This window comes from Fragaria vesca, linkage group LG7, assembly GCF_000184155.1.
Source record: "Fragaria vesca subsp. vesca linkage group LG7, FraVesHawaii_1.0, whole genome shotgun sequence".
NCBI classification, from domain to species: domain Eukaryota; kingdom Viridiplantae; phylum Streptophyta; class Magnoliopsida; order Rosales; family Rosaceae; genus Fragaria; species Fragaria vesca.
In genome coordinates, this window is record NC_020497.1 from 22,038,439 (window position 1) to 22,058,391 (window position 19,953).

The 19,953-nt window shown below is 49.6% G+C and overlaps 2 protein-coding genes and 1 pseudogene across 3 annotated transcripts in view; all 3 read right to left on the reverse strand.

The window, feature by feature from the left end:
• Positions 1-747: 747 nt before the first annotated feature.
• LOC101303468 lies at positions 748-1,284 on the reverse strand. Its single transcript, XM_004309126.1, has one exon. It carries the CDS (start codon positions 1,282-1,284, stop codon positions 748-750), a length of 537 nt encoding a protein of 178 aa, XP_004309174.1.
• A 2,071-nt stretch (positions 1,285-3,355) lies between these two features.
• Positions 3,356-4,975, reverse strand: LOC101302986 (anthocyanidin 5,3-O-glucosyltransferase-like). The gene has a single exon (XM_004307988.1). It carries the CDS (start codon positions 4,955-4,957, stop codon positions 3,542-3,544), a length of 1,416 nt encoding a protein of 471 aa, XP_004308036.1. The 5' UTR covers positions 4,958-4,975; the 3' UTR covers positions 3,356-3,541.
• A 1,679-nt stretch (positions 4,976-6,654) lies between these two features.
• The window catches only part of LOC101303759, a 23,291-nt pseudogene continuing 9,992 nt past the window's right edge, over positions 6,655-19,953 (reverse strand). The window contains exon 2 of the transcript XR_185375.1: positions 6,655-7,654. The product of XR_185375.1 is annotated as a UDP-glycosyltransferase 88A1-like (transcript). The remainder of the gene's footprint in view (positions 7,655-19,953) is intronic.

Genomic DNA, 19,953 nt, shown 5'->3' on the forward strand with positions numbered 1-19,953 from the left:
CTACTATCTCTCTCTCTCTCTCTCTCTCTCTCTCTCTCTCTCTCTCTCTCTCTCTCTCTCTCAATCATAATTCGTTAATTTTCAATAGAAATTTGGATAGAAAACCTTATCCTCCCCTCAATTATCTTATTCTACTATACGCCATTTGAATATACATGTCGCTGTGATTGGAAATGTGATGCATTTTGTTCCCTACTTATGCTTTATCTTCAAGAATATGACTTTGGGTGCGACAATGTTCATAGACATCACTACCAAGTGGACCACTTGATATTAAACTTCACATGCAACCCTTCCCCAATATTAATCTTATTTAGTTTGATGTTTAATCAAACACTAGATTAATTAACTATTAATCCTAAGCTCAAACATTTTTTAATTTTGTTATTCCAATTTATAATGCATGCTTATCCAACCATCTCACTGTAAAAATAGTTTTGATCATCTGATTTCACACATATTAATTGTTAACTAATTAACTCAAGTTTAAAATTCTTTTGTCAAAATAATTGCAGAGAAATTAAGTTAATTATCCAAGATGATTATGATGTGGTTGCAAGGTGCTAATCTTGTAAATCAAAACTACACAGCCTTTAACATACACAATTACAGACAATTGGGCAAGAACACTAAAACAAAAAACAAATTAATTCATATTCAATAACAACACCCAAACTTCAAATCCAGAAAAGTGAAAAGAAAAAGAATTACAAAAGAAAAAAGAATGAGGGATCAATTTGAGATCTATCACTTGCAACTCAAAACATGTACCGCTTTGGCCTTAGTATCCACATGAATGGTGCAGTTCAACTCGGAAGACTTCTTCTTCTTGATAATGTTCAGAAGATGAACCTTACCGTCCAACTTAGCATACGCCGTCAATGTCACATTCCCGGAGCTTATGTCGCTCGCCGTGATCTTGTCCGAGTTCAACGACACCGTCACATTGATCTTCTTGGTCTTCTTCGCCTTGGCTTTGTCCTTGGATATGGTGCCCTCTCCTATATTAGTCCCTTTGTAGCTAAAAGTCGCCTTGGCGCTCTCGAACTTGTAGTGCCCGAAGTTCTTGTTCTTGACTGTGACAAGCGCGTCGATACTGGCTTTTAAGGAGGAGTTGCTTGCGGTGAGAGTGGTGACGCCGACGGATTCTAGACGGACTTTTGGGGTCTTGACGCGCATGACTATCACCACGAAGAGGACGATGATAATCGTCTGCGCTATGACTCCGAAAGCTATGCATGCCAGGCACCTGGTTCTCTTCCGGCGACTTTCTTCGTCCCTCATGGTTTTGGTTCTTGAGAAAGAGGAGGAATTGAGGAAGAAGAGAGGCTTTGGTCTAGTGCTTCAGTTTGAGAATGAGGGATGTTGTGGTACTATGCAGGAAAGGATTTGTGGTTTATATATAGCCAATTTGTGGTTTTGATATAATTTTGGGGGTGGTGGCCCTAAGTATTATTGTGCTAGCTAGCAAGTTGTTTATGCCTTTCCAGCCGAGTTGCCTTAACGTGTAGTTTAAGATGTTTTAGCCGTTAGGATTTGGAATCAGCTTTAGTCCTTTAGAGTTTGTATCCCATTACACAAATGGAAGCTAGCTTTTATGTTTTGAAACTGAGCACAGAATCAGTAAAGCTGTGAATAATCGGATTAGTTGACTCAAGAAAAGCTAGAGCTGTTTTGGGGGAGACAGGTTAATTAGGGTCCAAAATATATAGCAATTTCTTTTCTTTCCAAGGTTGTTAAGTATAAATAGGTTCACTACTGCATATAAGCATGTTTAATTTGTTGATTTATCTTTGCATTCTTCATTTATATGGTAATATATGGCTTCATTTCTATGTTTAACCCTTACAGAGTTGGGGACTTGGGGGAGTTAATTAGATGGATTAACTAATAGCATGCAAATTTAGGACATACCTAACCTTATTCCTATATGCCAATTCAGTCAAATGCCAGAGTGTGTTAAGGTATCTGTGATTAAATAAGTGAAGAGCCAGCTGAGGCTTGAAGGGTGGAGTTTAATGATAAATTGCATTTCATGAATCATGAGTTGGGAATTTTATGTCACACATGAAAATAGAATATTTCACGTACAAGGCATGATGTGTAGGAGGGCAAAGAAAATACTAGAATGGAATTGAGAAGCACAAGTTTGAAATATTCGCAAATTTGAGGGGAAGACAATAAGCTTGATTCCCGTGATAGTGGTGATCATCTAAGCAGAGAATCAGAGATAGAAATCCTGCAATTCTTAGAAGGAATTGGGTGGCTCAAGAAATTTGAGTAAGACTTATTCATGAAGATCAGAAATGATAGATTTTGAAATGGAGCTAGCTAGAGATCGATAATTCACTTAAGAAGTTAACAAATTTATCTGTATTAATTAGTGTTTGATATAGACTATCTAAGCAGTTACAACCAGGAAAGTCTTGCTGGGATAAACTACTAAATCCATTATGCTGTCTTTTTGTGCCAAATTCAAAATCACCAGCATTTTTTGGGTTTATCTCTAATTTTCTCTAATTCTTAATGGAAAAAAACTGATGTAGTTGAGAAACACCTGGCCATCTTAGCGAACGAGATCCTTAAACAACTGTTATCAGCATATATAATCATATGTGCAAGACCTAGTTGTTCGATCTTTTCATTCATCAATATTTATACATGTTGTGTCTCTTTCATTATAAAATTTGGGTGACTGGTCTTCTACGGCGGCTGATAAAATAGTCCCTACCATGAATGTAATATTCGAGACTTCATGATTTGAATCAAGTATCAAAGGAACATAGGGAGTATAATCTTATATGAAATTGAATTAGATCCAAGACATGCGTATGCATGTTTGATTAATATTTACAAGAGAATCAAAACGTGTTAGTTACTGATTTTCTAATACTTGTATTTGATATTTTTGAACAAAAGATGAATGGATCTTCATAGATGAATGCGTTTGTTGCGTCCTAATTCTTGTTTCGATTTTGTTTTTGGAGTCCATTGACCAAGCAAGAGATTGTTTTGGCTGGACATGCCTAAGTGCTTTTGGCTTTTAGAGAAGATGTGATTAGGCTACTAAATTGATTGATCCTTGGTAGTCTTCCTTAATTAATCATTCATCAAAACAAAAATTATGCATGCCAGAAATGTTTCAACAGGTACTGTCTGTATTTGGGAAAGGTCCAAATGTCCAGGTACCTTCACTCAAATAAAGGGAAAAAAGAGAAGCTGCTGCGTGTGTCATGTATGGGGGACTGTGGGGGAGCTTCATCTTGGGGAGATTAGATTAGGGTTAGTACTGGCACAACTTAGATAACATATACAGGTGTGGTTCACATTACAAAGTTCATTTTGGTTTCACATATTCTGCATAAGAAACCCTAATGTTCTTATTATAGCACTGTAGATTAACATATAGGGAACTAGGGATTCTTATTATACTGATAATCAAAGTACTTGCCGATAGGTAGTTTTTATTACATATTTTCACGGAAGATGTATCTAGATGTTATTCATGCTCGAACCTCGATTGAGTTATTCATAACTAATCTTAGTTTTGCTTCCACAACTGAGCCAACTCGGCCAAGGAAGCAATAGAAGACCCACCTTCTTCCTTGGCCTTCACGCCACCATTTCTGAACTCCAAAACCCTCCCTCTTATTTCCTCCCCTCTCTCCGAGTCCATCAACTCCTTCACTTTCTTCTCCAACTCTTCCGCACTCACGAACCCTGTTTCATTCTCTTTCACCCCCACAGCCACCTTCATCTCCTCCACCAAAAAAATTCTGCTCAGCTTCTGCTCCGCGTACAAAGGCCACGCCACCATAGGCACCCCATTACACACTGCCTCCAAAACCGAGTTCCATCCGCAGTGAGTCACAAACCCTCCCACCGAGTCATGACTCAGTACCTCCACCTGCGGCGCCCACTTCCTCACCACCAGTCCCCTCTCCTTTGTTCTCTCCACAAAACCCTTTGGTAATATATCCTCCAAACTAGGGTCCTCTACTCCCAACTCTTCTATAGGTGGATTACGTACCACCCACAAGAACCTCTGCCCACTTTTCTCTAACCCTAAAGCCATTGCCTCCAATTGTTTGATACTAAAAACTCCCATGCTTCCGAAACATAGAAACACAACGCTGTCTTTAGGCTGGTTGTTTAGCCACTTCAAGCTTTCATGCTCGTCATTATCTCCACTCCTCCCGGAGATCAACGGTCCGACGGTGAAGATCGGAGGTGTGGGCTGGTTAGGCAAGCACAGTCCAGCCCTCAACGCCTTGAGAGCTCTCTCTTCAAGCAAATCAAACGTGTTGAGAATGATCCCATCCGAGATTGCCATGTGAGTTGACATTGACAGGAAGCTCTTGTAGAAATTAGTAGAGCGGTCGAACAAGAGCTTAGGCAGTGTTGTGACAGGAAGGGGAGGCATGCCGGGAATGGAAATGGGGGTGTCGCCGTAGTCCGAAAGACTGTTGACTGTGCGATGGAAGGTAGGGATGTTGATTAGGACGGCGAGGCTTCTTCCGGCTGAGGTGTAGAAGAAGAATGTAGGGATGTTTAGGTCTTTCGCAACGTCGAATAATGCGTCGCAAAACATGTCGAGAATAAGGGCTTTAGTGTTTGAGGTTAGGGTTTGGAGGATGTTGGGGATTTGGAGACGTGCATATTCGAAAGGGAGGTTTTGCTTGTTGACGTTTTCTGGGAGAGAAATGATTGGGAGGTGGTGGAAGTTGATGGCGGGGTTGGTGGCAGAGACGGCTTTGATGTAGTTTGTTAACTGATCGTTGGAGCTGGCGACGAGCTTGGCTGTGGCGGCGATGGTGGTCGGGGCGGTAGAGGCGAGGATTGTGATGGAGAAAGAAGGGTGGTGAGTGAGTAAGAGCTTGCCAAGCTCTACCATGGAAATCAGGTGACCTAGTCCTGGATATGGATACAAAACAATAGCATCACTACCTCCACCCATTTTTAGACCGACTATTTGTGTGAAACTGGATTTCTATGATGGATATTTCATGTTCATCTCCGTTGATATATATAGGACCGATACATTAAAGGCGTACATACTCTACGTGTCTTGGCAAGTCACCATTCATTTGCATTCACTTTCCATTCAACTTAGTATGAGCTCGATAAGAACATTGTTCCTCAACATTCTTCGCTGCCAACTAAACTTCTATTCACATTCCATTCAACTGTTGATGATATATGTATAGAGGATTTAGAGGGTAGAGAGTCTTAATCGTCAATCAAGCGCTTCCCAATTTCCTATGAATAGAAACTCAAGACGGGAGTTGTCGGACAAAGTTGGCAGGGTTCAGAGCAACAAGAAAACGTTGAAATTAAGTACGTCTGTAATTGTATATAATATGATGAGCTACCAAGTTATACGAACGTATGACTCAAACATTAAAAGTTTCAAACTTGCTTATAGTGTTCCGGAGTATTAAAATTCCAGAACTCCAAGATATTAGATTAGCTCAATAGATAGACCTCACAACAACAAAATAGAGCAAAGGCTACACATTTGAAATGTGTAGCCTTTAGAGATGTTGTAATCCACACTTGTGTGGCAATTTTCCTCTCATCTCCACTAATACTCAAACTTGCCACACATAAAGAAGAATGCAACACCTCTAAAGGCCACATTCCTTGTGTGGCTGTTGCTCCATATTGTTGTTGTGCCTCATTACGAACAGTACGTTTTGCCCTCCTAACGGTTGCTAGGAGTGTATCCTAGAGTAGTTGTTGCAAATTTCCCTTTTAAGCGATTTACCCTTGCTGCATTCCAATAAGATGCCAAGAATTTCAAGTAGTGCTCTTTAGCACTAAGAGGAGTAGGAGCTGTGATTCTTACATTTTAAATCTCAGTTTTCTAAATTGGAAGATGCACACCTTATACTGAAAGCTTAAGAGGGTTTTATAGTCGTTTGGCGTTCCTTTTCATCTATATAGAATCACTAAGAAGGCAGATTCATCTACCTACGGACCTTTCACGACCCATGTCTGCCTTTTTATGGGTAAGGAATAGAATAACCTATCCTACTCGGGCGGTAACCACCATTCATAGTTGAGCAAGAGCACTTGCCATGGGACTGCAATAGCAGGACCAAGAAATAATGGGGGTACGAATGAAAGTAAATGTTTCCAAAGATTACTGTGTTTCAGTGTCTATCATTGCAATTCCTCGGCTTTTAAAAGGATATGACAACAGCCTTTCGACAAACATAACATCCTAGTAAAACTGATAGACAAATTATCTTTAGGTCTCTATAGCAGACTAAGTGAAGCATTGCTGCAACAATAACAATAGCTCGTCATAAGATAGTTAAAGCTATTGAAATTCATCTTATTAGCTTTTCACCAGGCTACTACGTACCAACTTCCAAGCCTGGTCAATTCCAATGATATAAACACAATATGCTTCTAGATTACACCGAAACTATTTATCATAAACAAACAGCAAATCACATGATCACACAAAACAGCTAAAGTCCACATCAGTGAAAATAGTAAAGCATTCCTATTTGTAGAATATATATAATGAAGTTGCAGACTGCATAAGTAATTCCAGTAACCTCCATCTCAACCAAAATGACCAGCTGCTACAGGCCAGGGTAAGGCGAATGGTGCAAAACAGCCTGAACAGTCAGTTTCATGGCCAAGATGAAGCATTTGCCCATACCATGGGCTCTTAGGGAATGCTCCTTACATACTGGTAAAGAGTTGTATCAAATAGCTTACACCTGCAACCACTATTAGGATTTAATAAGTTTATATTATGAAACCTTACATAGGATATAACAGACAGATATACGGTTAATCCTGTACCGAAATTACATAAAAACAAATACATACACAAAAATGGGAAAGAATAGCAGAAAATGTCCAAATGGTTTCTGTTGCAGAGGAAATAGTTAGTTTCAGTAATATGAAAACATAGTTAGGCAACAACAACTATTGAGGGGCCTAAACCACCAGAAAACTAATAAAAAGACCCACATCAAAATAGATTTGCAGTCCTATAGACATTGAAACACTATGGTCACCTCCCATTTGGGCTGCTTGAAGTAGAAACTTCTATAGTCTCAGTAAGTAAGCAGTACAGTTTAACCTCACAGACCTGGTTGGATAAACTCGACTCAGCCTTGGTGCCATGATTCTACGAGTTTAGTTAATGCAACCCGATATGTCCCGCCTTCACTCAGAGCAGCCTTTGCTTGACTCTTAAGAGCCTTGGCCCTCATCCTGATTGACTCTCCTTCCTCTGAGTCCATCAACTCTCTAAAATGCTTCTCTACCTCTACTGCCTTTACGAACCCGTCCAGTGACTCGTTCATTAGCAAAGCAATCTTTATTTCCTCCACCAAAACAACCCTATTAAATCTCTGCTCTACATAGAGTGGCCAAGACACCATTGGCACCCCAGCACACACCGCCTCCAACACTGAGTTCCATCCACAGTGACTCACAAACCCACCTACCGAATCATGATTAAGCACGGCCACTTGTGGTGCCCATGACTTCACTACAAGACCCCTATCCTTTGTCCTAACCAAGAAACCATCCGGAAGCAAAGAATCCAAATCTGGGTCAGGTAGGGCCGTAATAGCCACACTTTGATTATGAGAAGGTGAGTTACGGACCACCCACAAGAACCTTTAGGGACCACTTAGACAAGCTAAGGGGCTGCCTAGACACGTGTAGGACTGTCAAGGGGCGGCTGAGACACACTTAGAGCCGTTAAATGGCCCGTCTTGACTTGCCGAGGGCCGCCAAGGGGACGCTTTAACTTGTCAAGGAACTGTCATAACCCTCCTAGATCCGCGTAGAGACTATCTAGACCCGCATAGGGGCCACCTAGACCTTTCAAGGGCTGCCGAGACAAACTTAGAACCGCCAAAGGGGCACATTGACTCGCCGTGAGCCGCTTTAACCTGCCAAGAGACCGTCTTAACCCTCCTTGACCCGTTTAAGGACCACCTAGACTCGCTTAGCAGCCGCCTAGACCAGCTAAGGGTTGCCAAGACAAACTTAGAGCCTCTAAGGGGATGCCTTGACCTGCCGAGGGCAGCCAATGTGACGCTTTGACCTGCTAGGGGCCGTGTCAACCTTCCTAGACCCGCGTAGGGACCACCTAGACCCGCATAGGGACCCTCTAAAGCCGCGAAGGGCTGCTTTGACCAACCAAGGGACCGCCTTCACCCTCCTAGACCTACATAGGGACCACCTAAACCGATAAGAGGCCGCCTAGAGCCGCCAATGGGCTATCGAGACAAACTCAGAGCCGCCAAATGGGCGCCTTGACCCGCCATGGGCCACTTTGATCTGCTAAGGGCCGCATTTACCCTCCTAGACCCGCGTAGGGACAACCTAGACCCGCTTAGGGGCCGCCTAGACCTGACAAGGGGCTTTCGAGACATAACTTGGGCCGCTAAGGGGCTGCCGAGGCAAACTTAGAGCCGCCAAGGGGGCGTCTTGACCCGCCGTGGGCCGCTTTGACCTGCCAAGACCGCCTTAACCCTTTTAGATCCGCGTAAGGACCACCTAAACCCGCTTAGGGGCAGCCTAGACTAGCCAATAGGGTTCTGAGACACGTCTAAGGCCGCCAAGAAGCTGCCAAGATAAACTTAGAACCACCAAATGGGCGCCTTGACCCGCCATGGGCCGTTTTGACCTGCTAAAGGCCGCCTTAACCCTCCTAGATCCGCATAGGGGCCGCCTAGAGCCGCGAAGGGGCTAACGAGATACGTCTAGGGCCATCAAGGGGTTGTCGAGACAAACTTAGAGCTGCCATGGGGGCACCTTGACCGGTCTTTATCCTCGTAGACCCGCGTATGGACCACCTTAACTCGCTTAGGGGCAGCCTAGAGTAGCCATGGGGCTATCAAGACAGGTCTAGGGCCGCTAAGGGGTTGCCAAGACAAATTTAGAGCCGCCAATGAGGCGCCTTGACCCGCCGTGGTCCGCATTGACTTGCCAAGGGCCGTCTTTACCATCCTAGACCAGTGTAGGGACCACCTAAACCCGCTTAGGGGCCGCGTAGACCTGAAAATGGGTTTTCGAGACACGTCTAGGGCCATCCAGGGGCTGCCGAGACAAATCTAGAGCCGCCAACGGGGTGTCTTGGCCCGTCGTGGGTCACTTTGACCTGTTAAGGGCAACCTTAACCTTCCCAGACCCATGTAGGGACCACCTAGACCTACTTAGGGGCAGCCTAAACCTACCAAGGAGCTTCCGAGACATGTCTAGGGCCGTCAAGAAGTTGCCGAGACAAACTTAGAACCGTCAAAGGGGCGCCTTGACCTGTTGTGGGCCGCTTTGACCTGTCAAGGGCCGCCTTAACTCTCCTAGACCTGCGTAGGGACCATTTAAACCCGCTTAGGGACTGCCGATACACGTTTAGGGCCGCCTTGACTCGCCAAAGGGCCACTTTGACCTGGCATAGGACCACCTTCACCCTCGTAGACCCATGTAGGGACCACCTACACCCGCTTAGAGGCTGCCTAGAGCCGTCATGGGGGTGTCGAGACAGGTCTAGGGTCGCCAATGGGTTGCCGAGACACGTCTAGGGCTGTCGGGACAGGTTTAGGGCCGCCAAGGGGTTGCCGATACAAACTTAGAGCCGCCAAGGGAGCGGCTTGACCCGCCAAGGGAGCGGCTTGACCCGCCGTGGACCTCTTTGACCTGCTAAGGCCCACATTTACCCTCCTAGACCCGCGTATGGACCACTTAGACCCGCTTAGGGGCGTCTAGACTAGACAAGGGGCTTCCGAGACATGTCCAGGGCCGTCAAGGGGTTGCCGAGACAAACTTAGAGCCGCTAATAGAGCACCTTGACCCGCCGTGGGACGCTTTGACTTGCTAAGGGCCGTCTTAACCCTCCTAGACCTGCATAAGGGCCGCTGAGTGTCACCAAGGGGCTAGCGAGACACATCTAGCGCCGTCAAGGGGTTGTCGAGATAAACTTAGAGCTGCCATGGGGGCGCCTTGACCTGCCCTGGGCCGCTTTGACCTGCAAAAGGCCGCTTTGACCCTCCTAGACCCACGTAGGGCAGGAGGGGCTGCTTTCACCCGTCTAAGGCCGCCTTGACCTGCTCAGAGGATGCCTTGACCTTCCTAGACCCACCTTGACCTGTCTAGGGCCACCAAGGGGTTGCCTTAACCCCTTAGGGCCGCTAAGACCCGTCTAGGCCCACCAAGGGGACGTCATGACCAGCCGAGGTACTGCCTTTTCACGCCTAGGGTTGTTTTGACCTCTCTAGGGCCAGCCATGACCTGCCTATGGCTGCCAAGGGGCTTCCTAGGGCCGCCATGACCCGGCTATGGCCGCCAAGGTGCTGCCTAGGTCCGCATTGACCCGTCTTGACCCGTGTTTGACCGCTTTGACCCGTCTTAGGCCACCTTGACCCGCCTTGGACCGCCTTGACCCGTATTGGACCGCCTTGACCTGTCTTGAACTGCCTTGAACTGCCTTGACCCTCCTAGACCTGACAAAGGGCTGCCTAGGGCCATCATGAGGCCGCCTTGATCCTCCTTAGGTCGCCTTGGCCCGCCTTAACCCGCTTTGGCCAACCTTTACCTACCTTGAATCGCCTTGGGTCGCCTTGACCCTCTTAAACCTACCTAGGGCTGCCTTGACCCACCTAGACTTTCCTAGGGCCATGAAGAAGCCGCCATGACTCGCCAAGGAGTCTCCATGACCCTTCTAGGGCCGCCATGACTCGTCTTGGCTTGTCTTGGGCCGCCTTGACCCATCTTGGCCCACCTTAACCCGCTTTGGGTCGCCTTAACCCTCTTCGGCTCTTCTAGGCCTATTTAGGGCAGCCAAGGGGGCACAATGACCCACCTAGGGCCTCCAAGGGGACGTCTTGACCCGCTAAGTGGCTGCCTTTAGACGCCTAGGGCTGTTTTGACCTCCCTGGAGCCCGCCGTGACCAGCCTTAAACGCCTTGGGCCGCCCTGACCCTCCTAAACCCTCCTAGGGCCACATGGACCCTCCTAGACCCGCCAAGGGGTTGCCTAGGGCCATCATGGGGCCGCCTTGGCCACCCTTGACCCGCCTTGGACTGCCTTGGGCCGCCTTGACCCGCCTTGGCCCCCTTGACCCGTCTTTAACTGCCTTGACCTTCCTAGACCCGCCTAGGACCGCCTTGACCCTCCTAGACCCGCCAAGGGGCCGTTTAGGGCCGCCTTGACCCTTGGCCCGCCTTTGGCCACCTCCCTTCTAAACCCGCATAGGGTCGCCTTGACCCTCCTACACTCGTCTAGGGCCACCAAGAAGCCGCTATGACTCGCCAAGAGGTCGTCATGACCCTGCTAGGCCTATCTAGGGCTGCCTTTACCCGCCTAGGGCTGCCTTGACCCGCTAAGGGCGGCCTTGACCCGCTAAGGACCGCCTTGACCATCTTTGGGCCACCTTGACCCGCGTTCACCCGTCTAAGGCTGCCAAAGGGCCGCCTTGACCAGCTAAAGGGCTGCCTTAACCCTCATTGACCCGCCTACGGCCTCCAAGGGGCCGCCATGACTCGCCATGACTCGCCAATGGGCCGTCTTGACCCTCCTTGACCCGCCTAGCGTCGCTAAGGGGCCGTCTTAACCCGCCTAGGGACGCTAAGGATCTGCCATGACCCGTCTAGGGACGCCTTGTCTCGCCTAGTGCCACCAAAGGCTGCCTTGACCCGTTTAGGCTTACTTAGTGCCGCCTATGGCCGCTAAGGGGCCTTCTTGACCCGTCGAGGGCCGTCAAGGAGCCTCCTTAACTTGCCTATGGCCACCAAGGGGCTGTCTTTACACACCTATGGACACTTTGACCTTCCTAAGGCTCTCCGAGACCCAACTAGGGCTGCCTTGACCCGCCAAGGGGTTGCGAAGACCGTTTAAGGCCATCAAGGGGCCGCCTTGACCCGCCTAGGGCCGGTCAAGGCCTCCAAGAGGCTGCCTTTACACACCTTGACCCTCTAGGCCCGCCTACGACCACCTTAACCCGTCTAGGGCTGCTAAAAGGCCGTCTTGACCTGCCTAGGGCCGCCTTGACATGCCTTGTAATACCCTAGATTTTCATATCAATTTCCTTGTATTATTTTCGAAATTAATGAAGGATTATTTTGTGGGAGTTCTCATTTGTGTGTACAAAGTTGAAATTTCGGGAGTCAATTTTATTAAGGTGCTTGGACTTTTAAGAGGTCAAAAGTTGGCTTTCTTATTCGTAAGTTATTTTCGATAACTTTCTTCATGGAAGTTGTAGTGTTTGGCGATACGAGTTCGTAGACACGCGGCACGTGTAAAACGGATGTCGTATGAAAAAATTACAGTCAGTGGAAGTTAGTTTCTGATTTTAGAAGGTATATAAATAAAAAGTGGTGGGTTTTATTTTTGGAAACCCTAGAAATGGCAGACCAACTTTTTCTCTCCTCTCTCCCGACCGTCCGCGCACCTCAACCTTCGCCGGCATAGAACTCGGCCGTCCAGCAACCAAACTGGACGCCGTCGGCCCAGTTCGGTTCGCACGGGTCTTCTCTCCATTCCTGGAGCAGCGCCGCTCGTCGTTGCGTCGCCTAGACGCCTCCACGAGGCGGAGGAGCTGCTACGGTTTCGCACCAGTTTCTTCATTTTTCGGCCACCAATCGAGACATCGTCGGTTCCTATAGGTTTGCACGGACCTCCCCTACACAACTGTGCTAGTCTTCAAGGCTGTCGATCGGCGTAGGTGGCGCAGCTAGACCCGACACCACCGTCAACGGCTCACTGATCGGAACCACCGTTTATGGCGGTGACAAGCTGCGACACTAGGTGAGTTTTGCTCCTCTTTTTCATCTGTGTGTGGCTGTGCAAACCAATTAACTCAGTTTTGAGTTTTCGAACCTGGATTTGCAGATTTGAAGCCCAAGCTTGTGGTGGTGGTTTGTGACAGTTCAAGGCTGAATCGAACTTAGTCTCAGGTATAAAAAGTGTTCCTTTTGCTATGGTCTACAAGTTTGCTGTTGGGAGTTTGTTCAAATTTTGAAGTTGGTGGTGGCGCGTGGAGCCCACTCACCACCGCCTATGGCGGCACGTGGTAGTGCGTCTGGCAGTGGTTCTAGCCTTAAATTCTATGGTTAGCTAATTCTTGTTGTGGTGAGCTTGCTGAGTTGTGAAAATTCTAGGTTTGGACTAAGGTTTGCATGCTGGTCTCTAGGTTTAAATTGTAGACTTATGTAAGGTTTTGAGTTTCTGGTTTGGGAGTTAGAAGCAGCAGTTTTGGGTCGTTAAATTCAACGATGTTGGAAGGTTGTCCTCCTTTGGGCTAAGGTTTAGTTTGAGGGTGTTTTGTTATCTTTTAATCCGAAGGTGCTAAAGGCTAACAATTGTGTTAATTACGTAGCTTGTGGAATTGATTTGAGCTTGGCTCTTGAGTTTATTGTGAAGACGCAGCGGGAATATTTAGGTGAGTAAATCTCACCAAGGTTCACAATTGGACCGAATTATTATGGTCATTTTGATGATGATGTTGAATTAAAGAATATATTATTGTTTGTTTTTAAATATATGAACTTGATTGTCAACGGCTCATATGTAAGATAAAACAAGTTTTCCTATTATATGATTATTTTTAATGTTCATGTGATCATAATATTGTTGGTTCTTGATAGATTATTCTTGTGGGAATATTTATGTTTGTTCATATAAATATATATATATATACACACACACACACACATATGGCGCTCTTCCATTGAGGGATCCATATTTTTGGCCACTTTTAGCGATAGACCCACACCATTGGATCTGTCATTTAATGAGGTTGGATGGCTGAGGTTAAAACAAAAAGTTATACACTTTATATCAAACCTGGACCGTTCAAGATCATTAAAAATAAATCGAAGTTTTGAATGGGTTAACGATCACTAAATTATCTAAAAATTTGTAGAAATGATCTACTCATATAACCCAATGAATTGAACGGTGTAGATGCAAAAATTTGATCGGGAAGTTGGTGTAATGCCCTATCCCTAGAAATAGTCAAAAATAGGGATCCCTCAATGGAATGGCCATATATATATATATACATATATATATATATGGAAGGATATAATTTTTATGATGTGCTCTTTGTATTGTTGATGATGATATTATTGTATTGTGATTCGTAATCGGGTGATTGATTACGGTTATGATGCTATTATTATTTTGTGATTTGATATTGGACAGTCAAACTGGGTTCCAAGCCTTTGGCTGGCTGGGTGATTGGTTACGGTTAGGAATAGAGATCTTGTCCGTTTGTCTGTCAGTGTAGGTCATGGGAGGTACCTTAAGGTATCTGAGACCCATGAGATCATAAATTGTTGTTGTAGGTCATGGGAGGTACTTATTAGTATCTGGGACCCATGAGTACATGTGTTTGTTGTAGGTCATAAAGATACTTTATTGGTATCTGGGACTCATGGGTACATGTATATTTGTAAAAGTGTTGGTTATGTGGTTTTCATATTTGTTCTTTTATTGTTTCGTGTGTTTTATTGGTTGTTGAAAATGTTGAGTTAATTTTACGAATTACTCATATAGCCTTTTTAGCTTACTTGGTTTGTTGTTTTACAACCCGGTGCACCAATTCATGGTGTAAGGGCATGTGATGATCAGCAGGGTTGAGGCAGAGTCATAGTAGCTAGGTTTTAGATGCTGTACATTTTATTTGTATACTATGACAGTTGTTTTTAAGCTCATGCGAACGTCTTCATTTTTACTAGACTTTTCAAGTTGTTGTAAATAAGGAGATGTAATGTTTAACTCAGTTGTTGAGTTTTGATGACATTTACACTTCCAGCATTTGAGTTTAGTTTGGAAGTTGTTGAGTAGGTTTTGGGAGTGACATTTTGAGATATATCATGCCCAAATTTTTGAAAACTATTTTTTGAAAATTGGGGTGTGCCTCCCTAGGGCCGCCAAAGACTCGCCTTGACATGCCTTGACCCGCCAAAGGGCCTCCTTGACTAGCCTAGGGGATGTTTTTACACGTCTAGGGCTGTTTTGACCTCCTTAGGGCCCGCCATGACCCGCCAAGGGGCTGCTAAGGGCCGCCATGGGCCACCTTGACCCGCCTTGGACCGTTTTAGGCCGCCATGACACGCCTTGACCCGTCTTGGGCAGCCTTAAACCGCCTTGACCCTCGTAGACCCGCCAAGGGGCTGCCTAAGGCTGCCAAAGGACCGCCTTGGGCCGCCTTGAACCGTCTTGGGCCGCCTTGACCCTTTTAGACCCGACTAGGGCCGCCTTGACCCTCCTAGACTCGACTAGGGCCGCCTTAACCCTCCTAGACCCGACTAGGGCCGCCTTGACCCTCAAAGACCCACCTTGACCCGTCTAGGGACGCCAACAGGTCGCCTTGACCTGCCTAGGGCCACCAAGAACCGCCAAGACCCACCTTGACTCGTCTAGGGACGCCAAGAGGTCGCCTTGACCTGCATAGGGCTGCAAGGGGCCGCCTTGACACGCCTAGGGCCGCCAAGGAGACGTCATGACCCGTCGATGGCCGCCAAGGGGCTGCCTAAGGCCGCCTTGAACCGCCATGGGCCGCCTTGACCCTCCTAGACCTGCCGAGGGGCTGCCTAGGGCTGCCTGGCCGCTTGACCGCCTGACCTGCCTTGGATCCGCCGTTGGCCCGCCTTTACCCGACCTTAACCGCCTTGACCTCCTAGACCCGCCTTGACCCCCTAGACCCGCTTAGGGCCGTCTTGACCCACCTAGACTTGTCTAGGGACACGAAGAAGCCACCATGACTCGCCAAGGAGTCTCCATGATCATTCTAGGGCTGTCATGGGGCCGCCTTCACCCTCCTTAGGCTGCCTTGACCCGTCTTGGCCTCTCTTGGGCCGCCTTGACCCGTCTTGGCCCGCCTTTGGCCGCCTTAACCCGCTTTGAGTCGCCTTGACCCTCCTCGGCTCTTCTACGCCCACTTAGGGCAGCCAATGGGGCGCCATAACCCAACTAGGGCAGCCAAAGGGATGCCATTACACGCCTTGACCCTCCTAGGCCTGCCTAGGGCAACCTTGACCCGTCTAGGGCCGCCAAGAGGCCACCTTGACCTACCTAAGGCCGCTAAAGGGTTGCCTTTACACGCCGAAGGCTGTTTTGACTTCCTTAGATCCCGCATTTACCTGCCTAGGGCCGCCATGGGGCCACCTGACCCGTCTTAGGCCGCCTTGAACCGCCTTGACCCACCTTGACCCGCCTTGGACCGCCTCGGGTTGCTTTGACCCACATTGGCCTGCCTTGACTCGCTTTCAACCGGCTTGGGCCGCCTTGAACCACCTTGGACCCGCCTTGGGCCGCCTTTAACCGCTTTCTCCTACGAATAATCCTCCGCATATAATCGTCCCCGAAACCCCTTTAGGGACCAATTAAACTATTACCTCAATGACGGAGACGGTAAAATTCTTATTGTAACCAAGCTAGTAAATAAGGTAAAATATAAGGGTTGAGATGTGACAGTTTTGACCTCCCTAGGGCCCGCCACGACCCGTTTATGGCCACTAAGGGGCTGCCTTGACCCGCCTTGACCTACATTGGCCCGTCTTGACCCGCCTTGGACTGGCTTGGGTCGCCTTGACCCGCCTTGGGTCGCATTAACCCGCCTAGGGTAGCCAAGGGACCGCCTTGACCCGCTAAGAGGCTGCATTGGGCTGCCTAGACCCGCATTGACCTGCCTTGGGCAACCTTGACACGTCTAGGGCCGTTTTGTCCTGCCTTGGGCCGCCTTGACCCTCTTTGGCCCTCCTTGATCCGCCTTGGGCCGTCTTTACCCACCTTGACTCGTCGAGGGTTACCAAGAGGCCGCCTTAACCCATAAATGGCAGTGAAGGGGCCGCGTTCACCCATCTAACGCAGCCATTGGGCCGCCTTAACCCTCCTAGACCCGCCTGGGGCTGCTTTGACCCTCCTAGGCCCTCCTTCAGCCTCCTTGACCCTCTCAGGGCCGCCAAGAGGCCGCTTTAACTCATCTAGTGCTACCAAGGGGCCGCCTTGACCTGGCTAGGGCCGCAAAGGCCACGTTCACCAATCGAAGGACGCCAAGGGGCCGCGTTGAACCGCCTAGGGCTACTTTGACCCATCTAGGGCCACAAGGGGGCCACCTTGACCAGCCTTGACCCTCGTAGGGCCCCTAAGAGGCCTCCTTAACCCATCTAAGGTCGCCTTGACCTAGCTATGGCCGCCAAGGGGTCGCGTTCACCCGTCTAAGGTCGTCAAAGGGCCGCCTTGACATGCTAAAGGGTTGCATTGGGCTGCCTTGACCTGACTTGAGCCGCCTTGACCCTCTTTGATCCTCCTTGGGCTGCCTTGACCCGTCTAGGTCCACTAAGGGGCTGTCTTAACCCATCTAGGGCCGCTAAGGGGCCGTGTTCACCCATCCAAGGCTGCCCAGGGCCGCTTTGACCTGCCAAGGGCCGCCTTGACCCTACTAGGAACTCCTACGCCTACATAGGACCACCAAGGGGCCGCCTTGACCAGGCTAGGGCAGCCTAGGGGCCGCCTTGACTAGGCTAGGGACTAGGCTAGGGCAGCTTAGGGGCCGCGTTCACCCGTCTTAGGCTGCCAAGGGGCCACCTTGACCCGCTAAGAGGTTGCCTTGATCCGCCATGACCGTCTAAGGCCGCCTTGACCCGCCTTGACCCGTCTTTGGCTGCCTTGACCCTCTTTGGCCCGCCTTGATCCGCTTTGGGCTGCCATGACCCGCCTTAACCCATTAAGAGGTTGTCTTGACCCGCCTAGCGGCCCTATGACCCGAAAAAGGGCCGCCATGACCCGTCTTGGGCCGCCTTGACCCTCTTTGGCCCGCCTTGATACGTACGTCTTGGGCTGCCATGACCCGCCTTGGGCCTCCTTGACCCGTCTAAGGCTGCCCTGACCCGCCTTGGGCCTCCTAGGGCCGCCTTAACCCATCTAGGGCCACCAGGGGCCGCCTTGAACCGGCTAGTGCCACAAAGGGGCCGCATTCACCAGTCTAAGGCCGCCAAGGGCTGACTTGACCCTCCTAGACCCGCCTAGGGGCACCAATAGGCCGTCGTGACTCGCCAAAGGGTCGCCATGACCCTCTTAGGCTCGTTTAGAGCTGCCAAGGAGACGCCTTGACCCGTCTTGGCCCACCATGGGACGCCTTAACCCGCCTTGGCCCAACTTGACCCTCCTAAGGCCGTTAAGAGGCCTCCTTAATCCATTTAAGGCCACTAAGAGACCTCCTTAACCCATCTAGGGTCGCTAAGGGTCCTCCTTAACCCATCTAGGTCCGCTAAGAGGCCTCCTTAATCCATATAGGGCCGCCAAGGGGTTACCTTAACACTCCTAGGCCCGCCTAGGGCCGCCTTGACCTACCTTGGCCCCTTTTAACCCTCCTTGACCCTCCTAGGGCCGCCAAGAGGCCGTCTTAATCCATCTAGGTCCACTAAGAGGCCTCCTTAACCCATCTTCGGCCGCCAAGGGTCCTCCTTAACCCTTCTAGGTCTACTAAGAGGCCTCCTTAACCCATCTAGGGCCGCCAAGGGTCTGCCTTAACCCTCCTAGGCCCGCCCATGGCCACCTTGACACTCCTAGGCCCGCCTAGGGCCACCAAGGGGCCTCCATGACCCATCTAGGGCCGCCTTGACCTACCTTGGCCCCCCTTAACCCTCCCAGGGCCGCCAAGAGGCCGCCTTAATCCATCTAGGTCCACTCAGAGGCCTCCTTAACCCATCTAGGGTCGCCAAGGGGCCGCGTTCACCAGTCTAAGGTCGTCAAGGGTCCACCTTGACCCGCCAAGTGGCTGCCTTAACCCTCCTAGACTGGCCAAGGGCCGCCATGAGCCTCCTAGGCCTGCCTAAGGCCACCAAGGGGCCGCCTTGGCCCGGCTAGGGCCACTTTGAGCCTCCTAGGCTCGCCTAGGGCCACCAAGGGGCTGCCTTGACCCGCCTTGGCTCGGTTAGGGCCGCCTAGGGGCCGCATTCATCCATCTAATGTTGCCACGGGGCCACCTTGACCCTCTAAGGGGTTGCTTTCACCAGTCTAAGGTCGTCAAGGGTCCGCCTTGACCCGCCAAGTAGCTGCCTTAACCCTCCTAGACTCGCCAAGGGCCGCCTTGAGCCTCCTAAGCCCGCCTAGGGCCACCAAGGGGCCGCCTTGACTCGCCTTGGACGGCCTAGGGGCCGCGTTCACCCATCTCCGCGTTCACCCATCTAATATTGCCAAGGGGCCGCCTTGACACGCTAAGGGGTTGCCTTCACCTGTCTAAGGTCGCAAAGGGGCTTCCTTGACCCTCCAAGACTCGCCTTGATCCACCTTGACCCTCGTAGGCCCTCCTAGGCTAGCTTAGGGCCACCAAGGGGCCGCCTTGACCCGCTTAAAGCCTCCAAGGGGCCACATTGACCCGTCTTGGGCCGCCTTGACCCATATATGGCCGCCTTGACCCGCCTTGGCCAACCTTAACCCTCCTTGACCCTCCTAGGGCCGCCAAGAGGCCACCTTAACCCATCTAGGTCCACTAAGAGGCCTCCTTAACCCCGCCAAAGGGCCATGTTCCCCAGTCTAAGACCGTCAAGGGTTCGCCTTGACCCACCAAGGGGATGCCTTAACCCTCATAGACAAGGGGCTGCCTTAACCCTCCTAGACCCGCCCAGGGCCGTCTTGAGCCTCTTAGGCCCGCCTTGACCTATCTAGGGCCATCAAGAGGCCTCCTTAACCCATCTAGGGCCACCAAGAGGCCGCCTTGGCCCGGTTAGGGCCGCCTAGGGGCCGTGTTCACCCGTTTAAGGCTGCTAAGGGGCCGTCTTGACCCGCTAAGAGGCTGCCTTGCCCTGCCTTGGGCCGCTAAGCGACCGCCTTGACCCACCTAGGGCAGCCAAGGGGTCGCCTTAACCTGCTAAAGGGCTGCCTTCACCTGTCTATGGTCGCAAAGGGGCTTCCTTGATCCACCTTGACCCTCCTAGGTCAGCATATGGCCACCAAGGGGCCGCCTTG

What these genes read in the sequence shown, in the direction of transcription:
- LOC101303468 (XM_004309126.1), bottom strand. Translation starts at nt 1,284, where the DNA reads ATGAGGGACGAAGAAAGTCGCCGGAAGAGAACCAGGTGCCTGGCATGC.
- LOC101302986 (XM_004307988.1), bottom strand. Translation starts at nt 4,957, where the DNA reads ATGGGTGGAGGTAGTGATGCTATTGTTTTGTATCCATATCCAGGACTA.